This window comes from Petaurus breviceps, unplaced genomic scaffold, assembly GCF_028583685.1.
Source record: "Petaurus breviceps papuanus isolate PSGF00001 unplaced genomic scaffold, PetGlider_PUasm1.0 227, whole genome shotgun sequence".
In the NCBI taxonomy this organism is placed as follows: domain Eukaryota; kingdom Metazoa; phylum Chordata; class Mammalia; order Diprotodontia; family Petauridae; genus Petaurus; species Petaurus breviceps.
Window position 1 is genome coordinate 16,966,379 of NW_027185896.1, and position 18,184 is coordinate 16,984,562.

General features: G+C 33.9%; 1 protein-coding gene across 2 annotated transcripts in view; it reads right to left on the bottom strand.

Annotated features, from left to right (window-relative positions):
• SMARCC1 (SWI/SNF related BAF chromatin remodeling complex subunit C1) overlaps positions 1-18,184 on the bottom strand; it is a 190,385-nt gene that overhangs the window by 113,168 nt on the left and 59,033 nt on the right. For both annotated transcript variants that reach the window (XM_069095932.1, XM_069095931.1), the window contains exons 8-12: positions 12,537-12,612; positions 4,779-4,904; positions 3,320-3,441; positions 1,605-1,729; positions 1,227-1,286 (exon numbers count right to left, since the gene is read on the bottom strand). In XM_069095932.1, the coding sequence (XP_068952033.1) occupies positions 1,227-1,286; positions 1,605-1,729; positions 3,320-3,441; positions 4,779-4,904; positions 12,537-12,612 (509 nt within the window). The remainder of the gene's footprint in view (positions 1-1,226; positions 1,287-1,604; positions 1,730-3,319; positions 3,442-4,778; positions 4,905-12,536; positions 12,613-18,184) is intronic.

Here is an 18,184-nt window from a genome sequence, read left to right on the forward strand (position 1 = left end):
AATTTTTTTTTTATAATTTTAAGTTTTCTTTTAATAGGAAGAAACAAATTCAAGATGGGGGAGGAAAGGGGAAAGAGGGGAATAAAGCAGGGAAGGGCAGCGGAAGGAGAGAGAAAGGGAGGGAAGGAGGAAGACAGGAAAGGAGGAGGGAAAGAAAAGATGGAAAAAATTAACTGTCATGAATGCATACCTTTGTTATTAACACCTATCTTTTTCTAATTCATTCAATCAGGAAATATCTCCAAGGTATCTGGTAAAGAAGGCATCTTTTATATGTGGCTTATTACTTTTCACTAAAATTTTCTTAAGCTATGATAAGTAAACCAAAGGAACAAAGCTCATCACACTATCCATAAATATTTCATTTAGATCTTAATGGAGAACCCCACTGTAATGGAAACTACTGCGAATGAGAAAAATCTGAGAGTAAAAGACATACTAGCTATCTATAAAAATGGGAAAGGCTATCATGTGTTAGAAGGAATTAACTTGGTGAGGGGTGCAAAAGATGGCCAAACTACAACTGAAGAATGGAACCAAAACAGAAACTTCCTTATCAATGTCATTGTGAGGATCAAGGTTTCAACAAAAGAGTAGCACCATTTCACAAATAAGTGCAATTCACAGGTTTCCACTAAGCTTTACCCTCCTTGAGCGACAATCACTCAGGACTGAAATAACATTCAGCCTATAATTCACTGAAAAGGTGAATCTGCTATTTCAAAAAACTCTAAAATTACATCTTATACTTTTCAAAATTGATTGCTAACACTGAGTTTTAATTATTATATTTATCAAAAGCCATTAAACAATTCAAAGTCAATTATCTGAGGAACAGCACTTTAGTTGACTTTGAAGCCAAAGAAATATATGAACAAGAGCTAGCATTTACACAATGCTTTAAAATGTACAAAAGCACTTTTCAGACATTCTCTCTGATCCTCATAACAACCCTGTGGGGTAGAAGCTACTGCTATTCCTATTTAATAATGGAAAAAACAGAGGCTGGGACAAAGTTAAGTGATTTGCCAAGGGTCACACAGCTTATAAGCCATGTGAGGCAGGATTTTATATCAGGTCTTGCTGACTCCAGCCCCAGCATTCTATCCCCTGTACCACTTAGATGCCTATGTAACAAAAGGGCATATTAAAATACATTCCAGAGAGACTACAAGAGAACATAATGTAAACAAGTGTGTAAGCTGTTTTCCCCTGTGTGTATTTACCTAGATCTGCTACTGTTCCTCCTTTAACTGGTGTATTTTCACTATCTTTCTTTGGGTTCACTGTAAGACAAAAGCAAACATTACAATAACAAATTACCATTACTCAAATATTCAAAGGCTCTCTTACACTTCTCAGGGACAATGACTGTTTCGTTTATTTTTTATCTTTGTATCCCCAGCCCCCCATACTGTGCCTGGCACTGTAGAAGGCAAACAGGAACTTAGTGAATAACTGTCTATTTTTCTTGGTATCTCTGATTATGCTTACTTATTGCTTCAATTTACTGGAAAATAAGCATAATAAATTCTTTGTTATCCTTCTACTTTCAACATATATAGTATAAATAACACGTAAATTTAAGTTAAAAGAATAAATACCATTTTTAGGAAGTACCACTTCTTCTATGTTAGGTACAGGTGTTGGGTCTTCCATATCCTTAGTAAGATCTTCCTGTTCATCCTCTTCTTTCTGACCTCGTCTCTTGCCATAAAGACTAGCTTGTCTAAAACAGATTAGATGTAAACACAATTAATACGTTTCTTGTTATACTAAATGGCTTTTAGTGCTATATTTAACAATTAAGAAATATCAATAATTCATATAAAAATATCTCTTAATGATCAGTCCATGAAGCAGCAAACCTAGAGAAGAACATCCAAGATATTACTGGTGCAAGTGTCTGGATTTCCAGATATTGTACCTAAAAAAGGCCTATAACAGTATAAAATGAACACTGCATCTTCTCTGACCGGAATCCACATTGACACACAAATATGTATGCAATAAGACTGTTCCTAAAGATATGTTGATCTTTCTCCCCCTTCACTGAAACGCTGAAGCTCTATGGATGTGGAATGTTGTATACACTGTCAGCACAGTTTGAACACTGGAACGTTTTGATAAAGAGTTCTTTTTCTTTTTAAAAATGTTGTTGGAAGAGATGGCTTGCTAGGCAGGGCAAAGGGAGATATACTTGGAAATGAATGTGATGTGGGAAAAAAATATTCATTTTTTAAAAACGAATAAAATAAAAATTGGTTTACTACATTTTACTACTTATACATATTACAAGCAATAAAAACTGCATAGTAGAACATTTAGTATTATACTCGGATAGCAGATGCCAATTCTAATTGCTCAATAAATATTCTTAGGTATAAAGCACCTAGTATTTCACATAGTAGTTGTTCAGATATTTCTAATTTAAAGTCCTTCAATCACATCAAAATGATAAATGCCAAATGAGTGGGACAGAAAATACATGATATGAAGGTCAAGGAACAGGAAGATCACCTTGGGCTGTGGCGGTCAAGGAAGGCCTCATGAAGAAGGCAGGATTTGACCAGTGCCTATGAGAAACAGGGTGGTGGGTTAGCAAGAGTACTAGAATATACATCAGCAGACCTGGATTCTGGATTTCTCTCTGCCACAAACTAGCTAGGTGACCCTGGACAATTCATTTATCTCAGGAGTTCTGTCTCCTTGAGCTGTCAAATGAGGAATTAAGACTACATCATCTTTAAGGAATCTTTTTCAGATGTAAAATTATGAATTCTATTTAAGAAGTGTGTTGAAGGCAAAGTCCTCTGGGGCTGTTCTGGGGACATTAACAGGACAGTTTAGTTACAGAGGAAAGCCTGGACATGTGAATGACCAAACATAAAGGTGAAAATAAGGTCTTTATCACTTTGTTATCATTAGCCTTTTTCAAAAGGAACCCAATTTGTCATGTATTCTGTTCTTGTTGAAGATAAAAAAAAATTGGAAAGATAGAGCATGTGATAAACATTCTACATTAACACTTTTAAATAACAGTAAAAAGGACACAGTTTGCGATCACAGGCTTTCTTCAAATGATAGAATCTACTGTAGTGAATCACAAGTAGTCACATTCTATATGTATAAACTCAGTTACAAAGGTATGGCTATTTATAGTTTTTCCAAACTGTTTAAATATACACACCAAAAGATTTCCAAGCTCAAAATACCAACTAAATTAGATACTCTAACAAAAATTCTAAAAAAGCTAAAGACATTTGACAATCCTTTCAAGTTTCTTGTAATGTAATTTTACCTGTCTACCAATTCTTACCCTTTCTTTCCAGTCTTTTTTCTTGATTCAGCAGGAGTAGGAGGTGGAGGAGAAGGTGAATGTTTTCTCTTTCTTGTACTTGCTGCTGCTTTCCTATCTCTTCTCTCAGGACTACGGACTGGCTAAAAGGAATAAAAAGAAAACATTTCAATCAATATTAGTAAAATGTGGGGGAAGGGGTAATGAATTCTAGGGAGAGAAAGACTATTCACATCTGAATTTCTGCTACTTTAAATGGCCCTGCATATATCCTAGGAAAACAATTGAAGATATGACTGATTATAATGAAGATGTTTTGTGAAATACAACAAACCTGAAAGGAAAAAAAGACCTACAAAGTTATAGGATTACTCTATAGGGTAAGGAATTAGAGAATGTGGGAAGGAATTGAGACAAACACTGAAAAAAGAGCTCTTCTTTTTCTTTCTTTTTGGAGGGCAATTGGGGTTAAGTAACTTATCCAAGGTCATATATCTAGTGTGTGTGTTTGTGTGTGTGTGTGTGTGTGTGTGTGTGTGTGTGTGTGTGAAGCATCTGAGGCTGGATCCGAACTCAGGTACTTCTGACTCCTAGGCCGGCACGCTACTCACTGCACCGCCTAGCCGCCCCATGAATAAACAGCTCTTAATGGAAAACAAAGAAATATTAAACACAACTTGAGTCTTTTAAAAAGTAGAGTGTAGAAAACTTTTCATGGAAGAGCCAGAAATGTGATGAAAATAATGCAAAGTATTCACCACTTTTAAGACAATAGCATGCTTGGGGGCGGCTAGGTGGTGCACTGAATAGAGCACCAGCCCTGGAGTCAGGAGGACCTGAGTTCAAATCCAGCCTCAGACACTTAACACAAAAACTAGCCGTGTGACCTTGGGCAAGTCACTTAACCCCAACTGCCCTCCAAAAAGCAAAAACAACAACAAAAAAAGATAACAGCATGCTTCTTGATTAGAAATGTCCAAAGGATTTTCAAAAATACATAAAAGAGCATTCATTCATGGACACATGAAACAGTTTTTTAGCATAAATTTATGTCATTAATTCAATCCTGTTTTCCCACAATCTCACATTTTTCAGTCATCAGTTTAAGAAAAAATAGATATATTATTAGTTGCTTACGTGACTTTATCAAAAACAGAATATTAAGATTCATGAACAGAATGCCTGTTAATTGCAGGACAGCTATTATTAATGCAGAAATTTATCAGTGAAGATTTTACAACACTAAGACCAAACTTAAGACTGCTAGAACTGGTTTATTCTTACCTACACTATACTATTAGTATGCCAAATCTTTCACACAAAGATTTTCTGAGGGGCAGAACATTGAATTACATTATACCAAATGCACCAATACATTTAACTTAAAAATTCAAACTTCAACAAATAGATTTATCAAAGATAAGGCCAACTTATCCTAAATATCAACAATAAAAGAAAGCAAGGAATCTTTGGAAGGTACCTCTTCATTCTTTGTTGAGATGCGCTGACGAAAACTAACTGGTTTCTTGTTCTCATCCACCTCATAATCTTCTTCATTCATCCATTCATTGAAAATATCGGTGTCTAAAATCCATTTTGCATGGACCTAAAAAAAAAATTCCACAATTGGCATCTACACAAATAATAAATAGGTCTAGCTTATCCTTGCACTGTACTGGCAAACCCAACATAGGCAGAGACCTCTAGTCAATAATTAATTCAGCATTCTATATTGGAAAAAGCTAGGAAGACTGGGAATCAAAGGGCCTGGTATTGAACCCTAGTTTTGCTAAAAAGTAGATATGATTTTTAAGTCATATAACTTGAAAAAGTCCTATCCCTTTTGAATATCATACGAAAGCTTGTACTATCAGGATTTTAATAAGAGAAACATGTCCAGGAAAAAAACGGTAAATCTGGGAAACAGAGAACATCAGGTACAAATGAAGGAGAAAAGTAGCACTGGAGAGAAATAATAATTGATAAGAAAAAAACTGGAAATGAGGTTAAAAAAACCCAACATATCAGATGTGTATTTAGCAATAAACTACAAGTAACAAAATACACTTGAAATTCTAATCCCTTGTACAAAATAAGCAAAGAGCCAATAGAGAGGGTGACAAAGTACCAACACATGTTAAGAAAATATATTCCAGTGTGAAAATCAATGACAAAGAAAGAACAAGAGATACTTTTTGTTCCCAATCAACATATAGGGAGTTCTTTTATTTTACATTCTTTTTAATTTTCTAGTTCAATTTAATTTTGTTTTCAGTTGTGAATTTTCTCCCTTTTACCTTCCAACCCAATTACAAGGCAAGAAAAACAAAACTCATGCACAATAAATTCTTCCATCAGCTATACTCCCCCCCCCAAATTAGAAAATACACTTCAGTCTGTTATGTGTCCATCAGCTAACTGAAGGTAGATTGCACATTTCATCATGAGTCCTTATTAGTAAGTCTTTCAAAGTTATCTTTACAATACTGCTATTGCTATATAAATAATTCTGCTTATTTCACTTAATACAAAAGCATACAACAAAAAGATAAAATGCATATCATTCAGCACAAAGCAGTCAAACCAGATAGAGAAATAGGTGACAAGTTATTGGTAGAGACAAGAAAAATGGCAAAGAGTCAAGATACTGTTTTGCTGAAGGAAATTAATCACCCAATTATATGTTGGAGATATTTTTCAACAAATTTAGAGCATATCATAAATCGTTCATTTAATTTGCTAATGGTAAATTTTCTTTCAGAAAAGAAATGAAGCAACAAAATTTTTATACTAGGCCTAATTCAGGTCCTAACAAGGAAAGAACTTGTGTAAATTGAAACGGGATTGTAACAAAAAGTTATGACTTATTTTAGAGCTTGACATGGTTGACAAGAGGGAATGCTGAAGAGAATCAGATAATCTAGACATGAAGAAAGCATATTTTTAAAAGTTCAAGGAGATGATATGTAGGATCTAAGAGTCTCACAGTCTAAAATGAAGTCTACATGAGAAAGAAATGACATAAAAATGAAATCTTGGCCATATTACAGGAAATCATTTAGATTCCTTAAAAAGGCATCTAACAAGGCTGATGACAGGTTATACTGGAAAGTCTCTAAAGAACTCCAGGTCTGTAAGAGAGGAGATTATACAGGAATGCACATGATATAAGAATGCTTTTAAACAAACTAAATTAATCCATCCAGCATGTGGAAGGATATAGTGGACAAGGAAAAAACCCTTATGTCAAATAACTCTTAAAAGGATATCAGAGGAGTGGCTAGGTAGCACAGTGAATAGAGCACCAGCCCTGGAGTCCACAGTCCCTGAGTCCAAATTCGACCTCGGACACAACACAAAACTAGCTGTGGTGACCTTGGATAACTCACTTAACCTGAACTGCCCTACCTTCCCCCCTCCAAAAAGCAAAAAAAAAGATATCAGATCAGATATATAAGACAGCTAGCACATATAAAAAAGCAAAAGGCTCTCTCCAAAAGATAGCTGATCAAAATATATACAGTTCTTAAAAAAAAAAAAAGTTAAACTATGACAGACATATAAAAAGATAATCCACACCACTAATAATAAAGAGAAATGCCAATTAAAACAATGACATTTTACATTATAGATCCAGCAAATTAGTAACAATGAAAAATGGGAGAGAACAATCAACTTTAAAGGAGCTATGGCCAGGTACACTAATGAATTTCCAGAGTAGCTGGGTAAAAAACCATTCTAAGAAGTATCCTGGAATTATGCAAATAAAGGAACTAATATGTCCACATCCTTTGACTCACAGATTCTACTGTTAGGCATTTAACTCAAGAAGGTCAACGAATAAGAGAAAAGCCTTATACACACTGAAATATTTAAAGCAGCATATATAATGTGTTTGGTAGCAATGGACGAGAAAGAAAGTTGATGCCTATCAGTTGGGAAATGGGTTAAAAATTTTGACGTATAAATGAAATGTAATAATACAGTACTGTAAAACAGAATGAGTAAGATTAACTCCTATAGAAGATGGGATTTTAGTGTGGAACTTAAGGGAAGCCAATAGATGGAGATAAGGAGGTGGGTTTTCCAGCTTGGGTGACAGCCAGAGAAAACGCCTGGAGATTAAAGAATCTCTTGTTCATAGAGTATCAAGGAAGCCAATGTCATGAAAGAGCACATGCCAGGAAATAAGGCATAAGAAAAATGAAAAGGGTGGTAGGGGAGGAAGGGAGAGAATGGGTCACCTAAGTTATAAAGGGCTTTGAACACAACACACAGGATCTAATATTTGATCCTGGAGACAATACATAGCCACTGGAATGTACTGATTATGTCCTTATTAGAAATAAGGAAACTGAAGCAGGCATAGTGTAAGTGACTTACTGAAAGTAACAACTAGTAAATATCTTAAGGCTCAATGTGAATTCAGGACTTCTTAATTCCAGATGAAGCTAGCTTTAATAATTTCATAATTACTTAAATTTAGTGAATTTACTTTGTCTAAACAAGAGAATTTAGAAAATTAATTTTGCCTACATTAAACTTTTGGTACTTTGACTAGTATAACCATAAATTTCTTCATTAATTTGGGCAATTATCATCATTTTGACTATAATGGAATAGCATAACATTACAAAAACAAAATCTCTCCAAATGTTTTGTTATTTTGAGTCATTATGTATATTTTATGTGTATTATTGTACTAGATTAACATATACATGTTTTATGAATTTTGGAATTAACTTGCATGAAATTTTACTATTTGCTTCTTCCTAGAATTTTTCAATAATTCATGGAAAAGCCGACAGTTACTCCAGGCTTACTCTGTATTTCATTTTACTAATGCTATTGATTTAACTGATAATTTTTTTGTCTCTGGAAGTATCCAAGGAAGTCATACACCATCTAAAAACAGAAATAACAGCTAGTATTTATGTAGTGCTTTGAGATATGCAAAGTCCTTTATATTTATAGATTTATTTGATTTTCACGACCACACTGTAAGGTGTTACTATTATTCTCAGTGTACAAAATGTGCCTAGGGTCACATAGATGGTAAATGTCTAAGTAAGGATTTCCATACAGGTCTAATTCCATGGCCAACAATACAGCCACTGTGCCACCTATATTTCCGTCTATATGACTATTTCTTACACTTAATCAAAAGAAAGTGTAAAAATAGGTACTTTAGCTTTCGGGGGGGGGGGGTGCCAATTCCAGCATTTCCCCATTAAAAATAATGAAGATTTTTAGGGTTTTGAAATATTATTTGACAAAGTAAGGAAAAAAACCCTTTTATTCTTAAGATTGTTAGGATTTTTAAAACTTATTTTTTATTATCAGAGGATTTTTCTGTATTGATGGCTATTAAGTATTATCTTTTTTTGTTATTTATGTTTTACATATTTATGTATTTATATATAAAACTTAACAGTTTTTATAATATTTAGCCATCCTTATATCCCTGATACCAAACCTGGTTTTACTGAATTATTTTTCAAATATATTACTGCAGTCTCTTTGCTAGTACCTACAGAGTATTTTCTGTAGCAGCAATTATTTATATATTTATAGTCTGATTTTTTTCTATATTCATTCTACTTAATTTCATGGGCAATTATTTAGCATTCACTATCTCTTCAGCTGATATCAACATAAACATAAACTTATCAGTCATGAACAACTATCTAGTTAATTTTTGGAGGAAATGCAAAATATACATTTTCCCATGCTTATCAAACACTGAATTTTTCATTACTTCTGTTTGCTGTTAATCTGTTTCATAGATATACTTTTCTGTTTTTTTAAATAGCTTTGACCAGTTTTATAATCCTTTCGAATAGCTTGACTGAAAAAATAGTTTAATATATTGGTAATGCTATGCCCTCTACCCTTGTGTTTTTACTTTTATTGTTGTTTCTCTTAAAATTCTAGACTTTTCTTTCCAAATTATTTTATTATTGTCTCCTCAACTTCTATTAAAGTACCTGTTAGTAATCTGATTAGTAAAATATGCTAATGAACAAATTTATTTACATGGTACTTTTTAATGCAACCAAGAATATAGGATTCCACCTCTAACTATTTACATCTTTATTTCTGCAATGTCTTTTGTAATTCTATTTATATAAAATTGAGTCTTGGAAGGTCGACTTTGAGATGTTTTATTAATTTCTGATTTTCAAACATCTTAATGCTTCTTTACTGGTATTGGTTAAAATTGTCTAGCAATGCCAATAATTTCTGAGTGTTTATCTTGCATACTATGACTTTACTGAGGTTACTGCCTCAATATTTTGGTTGAGTGACTAGGATGTACTAAGTTATTCTCATAACATCTAAAAACTATGGACAACCATCTCCTCTGATGTGTATAACTTTGTGTTCTTTCTTCCCCCTATAAATAGAATCCTGGAATGATATTAAACAATATTAGCCATAGGAATATTCTTGTTTTAAGCTTTTAATAACTAAGAAAACTTTTAAAGTTTTTCCACTGCAAACACTGACAACTATTCCATGTCTATCCTTTTAAGTGATTCTAACATGACTGCTGCATTTTTGTGAAAGTTCTTTCCTGCAAACAGTAAAATAATCACAAGGTTTTGGGTATTTTTCTAATATAAGAACTTAATAAGGATGATCTGGAATAGTACATAGGTAGCTGACCATGATATCAGGAAAACTTGGGTTCAACACCTATTTCAGCCATACAACAACTTTGTGATCTTGGACAAGTAACTGAACCTCTCACTGCCCAGGCACTTCTCTAAAAAAGTAAGTTGCAAAACAGTGCCAGGCACAGAGTAAGTGCTTGATGAATGCCAAGTTGATTGTTGTCCAAGAACAATTATCAATCTGTATCACAGTAAAGTTTCCTCATTGGTAGTTCCCTACATTGATGAAATCAAAGGCTGAAAATGACCTTTCTTTAAAAAAAAAAATGTAAAAGGTTAATGTGCTAATTATTTTCCTAATGTTGAATCAACTATAAATTTCTGTCACAAATCCAATTTCATCATCTTGCTATTTTATGAATATACTGCTATATTCACCTATCAGGGATTTTAAAATTTGTGAATCAATGTTCCTAAGAGAAATGTGTATATAATTCTTTTTCTCTGATTGGCTTGCCCTGGTTTAAATTTCAGAAATATATCTCTTTCAACAAGCATTATTAGCTGAGGGCTTTTAACTTTTGAGAATATTTTTGTAGCATAGATATTAGTTACTCATTAATGACGTCATAATATTTGCTTGTAAATTCTTCAGGCCTAAAGAATATTTTGCTCTACACAATCATTCTTGACTTGATTTCTTTTCTTGAGACTGTGCTGTATAAGGCCTCAATTTCCCATTTCGTTGATTTGAAGGTTTTGTATTTTCAGAGCTACTCATCCACTTGTTTAAAGCTCAGGTATTTTAGCATGATTGCATATAGTAGGTCCTGATGATTCTTTCTTGCTTCTTATTAATTCACCTTGCTCATTTATTTTGGAAATTTACATTTCCTTCCTTTTTCTCTTGATTAATTTCCCTAACATTTTTTGTCAATGCTTTCAATGTTTTCAAAAAAACATGTTTTTCATTCTTTAATATGATGATTTTATTCTCAACTGTCTCAAGTTGGTCTATATTTTTCATTATTTTTTCTCCAGTACATGTTTTAGGGTCATAAATTCTTTTAATTTTCTGGACTTCTCACTGAAAACTCCATTAAATGATCTTGTCTTTTTCTATTTTGTTAATGTAAGTTTTAAGAGTTGAAATTTTTCCTCAGGTTTTCATTAAGGGCATGCTATCAGAGTTGGTATCCAGTTTCATTATTATTCTCTTGAACATCGTTAATATCATTTATTCTTTTATCTACTCACTAAGATTTCATTAGTCTCATTTTTCAATATGTCCTTTGTTAGTTACCAATATTACTGCATTGCAATCTGTAAAAGATGTACATAATATTTGCCATTTTATGTTTGGTTATGAATCTTTTAACCTCTAGCACATGGTCAATTTCTGATTTCCTTTAAGTTACTGAAGGATACTGAGAAATCTGTATACGTCGATTTTTCCATTCAAAAGTTACCAGCTTGGGGGCGGCCAGGTAGCACAGCGAGTAAGAGCACCGGCTCCAGTGTTGGGATGACCTGGAGATCGAATCCTGGGCTCAGACACTTAGCACCCACCCAGAAACAACTGGCTGTGTAACCTTGAGCAAGTTACTTAACCCCAACTGCTTAGGGGCGGCCAGGTGGCTCAGGGAGTAAGAGCACGGCTCCAGTGTCGGGATGACCTGGATCAAATCCGGGCTCAGATACTCAGCACCACACCCAGAAATAACTGGCTGTGTAACCTTGAGCAAATTACTTAACCCCGAATGCTTAAAAAAAAAAAAAGTTACCAGCTTTCAATCAAATCTTATTTTTCCAATAATACCCTTACTTTTCTATTTTCCATCTTGTTTACAGTAGGACTGATTTAGCTCTAATATAAAAATGTTGAAGTTTCCTACCAATTTTTGTATTACTATCCAAGTTTTCTGTAATACCATTATCTTCCCAGTGATGCTACATGATGCAATGCATTGAAAAACAGAATCTCAGAAGAATAAAAATTGCAGATAATTAAAAAGGGAATGGAAAGATGCATTACAGATACTATTAATGATATTCAATAGGCTGTATAAAAAAACCACCATCAAGAACCTGTATGACCAGAGAAGATACTGATTGGATCATAAATTTAAAAAGAAAGGAAAAGATAAGCCAACTATTCCACTAGCATCTATGATACATTAAAAACCATGAATGCTTCTGGCAGAGTGGAAATATAGAAGATTCACAGAAAATCATGAACAAGATAACTGTATAAGATGAAAAGTTATGGGTATGCTTTAATATAGATTATAAAAGCAATGCATTACAAGGATGAAGTAGTAAAATTTGTAAAATTAAAAAGGAACAGGTATATGAATTAGTTGTATACTGAAAAGACTTCACCAAGTGAAATCTCAGGCACTTAGTCCTCCCTCTCTTTACCTCAAAGAAAAATTTAACTCAATTCTTGAGTTTTCAGAACCTCTCTGGAAATGCATCAGACCAAAAATATAACAAAGGTGTAACTCTAACAGAAGAGAAAGAGGGTATAAAATGTACATTCTTTTGCAAACTTCCCAGAAAAACAGGAAGAACAATTAAGTAACACATCAGAATATTTTATTAGTATGAGACCCACTCACTTTCCATGGTTTTTCTGGAATGGGAGGATCCTCAATTTCAGCATCGACATCACTAGCATGGACCCAAGTATCATAGCTAAAGAAAAATGAAAGAGACAAATATTATTCCATAGGTCCATTCATTAAAAAAGTAACAACATCCTTAAGGAAATGGAAAATCATACCACCAGAAAAATTGTAGCACCAACAAAATCTTATTAGATCAGATGTGTTAGCAGATTCATAAGATTAGATGCTGTTAGTGGAATTTATTTTTAAAGAATTAAATGCAGAAGTATAAATATAATTTGGCTTTTTTTTACCAAAACTTCCAAAATCATTTTTGAGTAAAAATTACTTGAGATTTTAACATATTCACATATATAATGTTGCTCTCTAGACCCTTAAAGTTAAGATTAAATGATTCCTTCTCAAGGAGGAAGCAGTTAACAATTATCAACTAAGAAGAAAATACAGAATTCACAGAATAGGATAGGAAATGGACTGTATTTTCTAACTTGACTCTGAAGAAGAGGAGATTAGTATTAATAACTGAGTCTTCATACTAGGGCAAATAAGTCTGAGGAAATAAGCTTAATTAAAAACTATGGCCAAGGAGCATTTTTCATTGGCAAAAGTGTATTTTTCAGGAAAAAAACAAAAAGTACAGGGGGAGGAAAGGAGAGTTATTAGGGCACCTTAAACATATCAATATTACATAATTTTTAAAATGAAAGGTGATTTCCAAGTCTGAGAAGATGAAAAGGATTTAGCAATGCTCCTCCATGCTTAAGAGTTAAATAACTACAAAGAATGGAAGATATCAAAAAAATAAGTCAAAAGGTAAAGTTTTTCTGATGAGAAAAATGAAGCCAATATCAAAAAGTCAGCAAGGGGGAAAAATAAGTAGTAGAAAGGAAATGTGAAAATATTCTATAAACTTTCATAAAAAGAGCTACACACGGGGCAGCCAGGTAACACAGCGAGTAAGAGCACCGGCTCCAGTGTTGGGATGACATGTGGATCGAATCCGGGCTCCGACACTTAGCACCCACCCAGAAACACCTGGCTGTGTAACCTTGAGCAAGTTACTTAACCCCAATTGCTTAGGGGCGGCCAGGTGGCTCAGCAAGTAAGAGCACCGGCTCCAGTGTCGGGATGACCTGGGGATCAAATCCGGGCTCAGATACTTAGGACCACACCCAGAAATAACTGGCCATGTAACCTTGAGCAAGTTGCTTAACCCCAATTGCTTTAAAAAAAAAAAAAGAGCTACACAGCACATATAACGTTATGCCAAATAAGATACTGTCTAGAATTTCTGAAGAAAAAGTAGGATTCAATGTTTCAACAAATAATAAGGAACATGCCCAGGAGATTTGAAGAAAATCATTACTGGCCCCCATAACAACTTATGTAGCAATGACTGGTATGACATCATTTACTTGTAAGCCTAAAATAGCCAACTAGGGAACTGTGATATATTTGCAAGAAGTCTACCTGAAATGGAGAAAAGGATCAGGTAAAGGATCCAAGAGTCAAAATAGAGGCAAAGAGTAGATATGGTGTGTGGGAAATGGTAGAAGTAGAAGGATAGGAAGTTACTGTCTGACTGAAGAGTTTCAGAACTTAGGATACTGAAAGTGGTACAATTCCATGAGACAGTGTTGACTATGACAAAAGGTAGAAAAACGAAGTCAGTGGAGCTGAGACAAGAAACTGTGTGGCTATATGTAAAAAAGGTCATCAATATGCAAAATCTTTAGCCCTCAAAGATAATGGCAAAAATGGGGCAGAGGGAAACATCATGAAACAAAATACTTAAGTCACTAAAAAAGATGGGAGTGACCTCAAGGTTGGTAAAAGATAGAATACCAAAAGTGACAGGAAAAGGATAGACAATGAATAACACATGTTAACATCTCCTAAACCTCTGTGTCAGGGAGAATAACAGTGGCCTCCAAATAGAGAGAGATACAGTACAAGAGAAAATCTGATTTAAGGTAAAGCAAAGAGATAGAAAGAATGATGGAAAAGTTCGGATCAATCTGTTGAAAAATTAATTAGCATTTTAAAAAATATAGAAGAATGGGCTCTGAGAAAAAGGAGACAATTTTTGCAGTAGCAAAGAACTGGAAAATAAGGGGATGCCCATCAATTGAGGAATGGCTGAAAAAGTTACAGTATTATGAATGCAGTGTATGATTCTGATGGCATACTATTGTGCTATTAAGAGATGCCAAGGGGTGGCCAGGTGGCCGCAGTGAGTAAGAGCGCAAGACCCAGGATCAGTTCCAGCCTCAGATACTTGGCATGCACACAAAATAACGGGCCGTGTAACCTTGAACAAGTTACTTAACCCCAACTGCTTTAAAAAAAAAGAGAGAGAGATGCCACGCAGAATGTTTCAGAAACACCTGGGAGCACTTATAGGAACTGATGCAAAGTGAAATGAGAAGAACCAGGAGAACACTGTACAAAGTAACATCAATATTGTAATAATGATCAACTGTGAATGATTTATCTACTTTGATAAAAACAATCATCCAAGATGATTCCAAAGAATCCATAAAGAAAAACTGAAAGGGGAAAAATAAATCCACCTCCAGACAAACTCTGGGTACAGACAAAAGCAATCTGTTTTCATTTTTGTTTTCTGGTTTGTCTTTTTTTTTTTTTGCAACATTGCTAAAATAGAATTATGGTTTGCATAACTTCACATATATAACTGATATCATATTGCTTACCTTCTCAATAGGGGGAGGGGAGCAGACAGGAAGAAGGGTAAAAATGCACAACTTGATTTTTTTTAAATGAATGTTAAAAATAAATAAATTTTAAAATGAAAAGCAAGATGACTTGGAATGTGGCTAAGAAGAAACTTACCTCATAAGAATGGGGGAAAGGACTCAGCAGGAGGTAGACTGAGTTCAAGTTGTACAGAACAAATCCTTTTATTAAGGGGATTTATTCTGTGAAGTTTGGATTCAGTCAAAAGGTTGCACTTGAGGACCTACAGAGAGCTACATGTGGCCTCAAGGTCCCAGGTTCCCCACCCCTGGATAGGTTCTTAATTTCAAAATTGCCCTTGAATCTTAACTATCCTTCAAGCCACATATCCAATCAATTGCCAAAGTATAATTTCTATCTCCATAAAATATCTTGAATTTGTCCCATTTTCTTTATTCACACAACTATCACCTTATTTTAGGCTGTCATCATTTCTCACTTGGACTACTATACAGTAATATTACAGTAACAGTATTACTAGATAGTACTATTGTAGGTACTAGTAAGTACTATCTTTTTGTATAGATATAGACACATAATAGTAAGTAAAAGTTAAGAACTACTATAATAGCTTCCTAATAGTTCTCCCTGCCTCAAGGCTCTCCCCTCTCCAATCAGTTCTCCACATACTCCACATCTGTTTTTCCTAAAGTACATGTTTAACCAGGTCTCTCCCCTACTCAACAAACTCCAATGTTTCCCTACTGCCAACAGGATCATATACTACATATGCTCCTCTCTTTAGCTTCTAAAAAATTCTTGCAACTGGTCTCAATCAACATTCACAGCCTTATATATATACATTACTTCCTTTCTCACAATCTGTGGTCCAGCCAAAATGGCCTTCTTATCTTTTCTATATCCTGACTTCTGGAGCAGCTGTCCTCAGTTCTGGAAAGTCACTGCCCCCAGACTTCGTAAAATTCCTTTTTATCCCTCCACACTCTATTTAAGTAACACTTGTCACAAGAAGCCTTTCTTAATCCCCCTCAAATGTCAGTACCCTTTGACCTAAAAATATACCTTACATTGACTGTATATTTAGGTTTGTTTATACATGGTTCCTGATAATATACTAACATCTGAAACTTTAGACAAGGTTGCCAATTCAAAAACATATCAAAATTCTGGACACATATAATAGCTTTTTCAAAAAAGACAGTAATTGTCTTATACACAACTAAAAAGGTTCTAATTTCTTCTTAATCCAAGCCTTTTCACTTTTTTTTTTTTAGTTAAAGAATCTTATTAGAAAATCAGTGTAAGTGCTACTAGCAGCAAGCCAGCACTTGGCTGAGCTGGAACCGCAATCAACCAGTCAATATCCATATAAATTTTAGTTTAGTATGAAAGTTTCTGAGAAACAAAACTACCGATGTATCCACTCTCAAAGTGAAATATGGCAAACTAAAGTTGACAGCAGTAAAAAGACACTAAAGTCACATTTCAGATGTAAAATCCTGTCAACTGAAGAGGTTACAGAGGATGGTATCTCTTAAGTATCTGTCTGAGAATTAGAAATGCTACCTATTTTCAGATATAAATTATCTTACAGGTCAGAGATGCACAAAGTTCCCTTTTTTTAAAGCAAGTTTTTCATTCTAACAAAGATTTTAATTTAATTCCTCAAAATAGTAAGCTTAGAGAAATACTGGGTAAGAGAAAGCAAATGCATATCAAAAACAATCTTTTCACCTTTAAACAGTCTAAGTGTTAAAAAATAACTTGAGTGTACTGTAGAAGGGAAAATTATACGCTTTTCATTTTTTTTTAAAGAGGAAAAATGGAATATGTGTGCGGTAAGGGGGAAGATAGGCCCAAAAAGTGGCATAATTCTACATACTGGGAAGAAAGAGTACATATTTCAGGGCACATTTGACTGAAATATCATTCATATCTATATCATAATGTAGGAATTCATTAAACCAAATAAAAACTATAAAACAAGAGTTACTGTCAAGAGACAAAAGACTCCAATCACATAAAATCAGAGAGCTAGAAATCTTAAAGATCTTCTGAACAAATTACTATATTAGAGATAAAGACACTAAGACGCAGAAAATTTTGTAACTTGTCCAAGATCACAGAACTATTAATAAAGCCAGGCATGAACAGCAAAATCTTATTTCATAACCCAAGACTATTACCAAGACATAATCCAATATTATACCATCCTCTAATAATGTCATCTATACAAGATGAAAACAAGCAAATTTCTACAATTTAAGTTTTAAAGAAAATATTTAGAGCAGTACTTCTTACAGAGGAAAAAGTCACTTGAGGAATGGTTAAATAAAATGTGGTACAAGAATGTAATTAATATATTGAAAAAATGAACACTGAAATTATGGAAATAAATGGAAACATGAACAAATAGAAACATGAAGTTACACAGAATGAAGTAAGCAGAACCATCAAAAAATATGTAATGATTACAACCACTGAAGTCTAAAGCATAACAAACTCAAAACTGTATCCTATGAAACTATAATCAAGATTGACTACCAGGAGGAAATGGAAACAACATTGCATCTAGCACCATAGCTTGGTTTAGTTTTGCATACTTTTTTCTATTTCTTTCTTATTATTGTAAGTGATATTTCTTGGGGGGAAATAAAATGGTCGATACAGAAGACATGAAAACAAAGATATTTTTAAATTACAACTAAGCAAATGACTAATGTGTTCTTATAATCTGACCCAGAGATCCTACTACAAGTCATATACTTCAAAGAAATCAAAGGCAGAAACAAAGGTAGAATATATAGCATAATATTCAGAGTAGCATTTTTGTTGTATCAAAGAACTGCAAAGTGGGCACCAATTAATTAGGAAAGGTAAATTAAATGTGCTATAAAATATAATGGATCATTAATGTG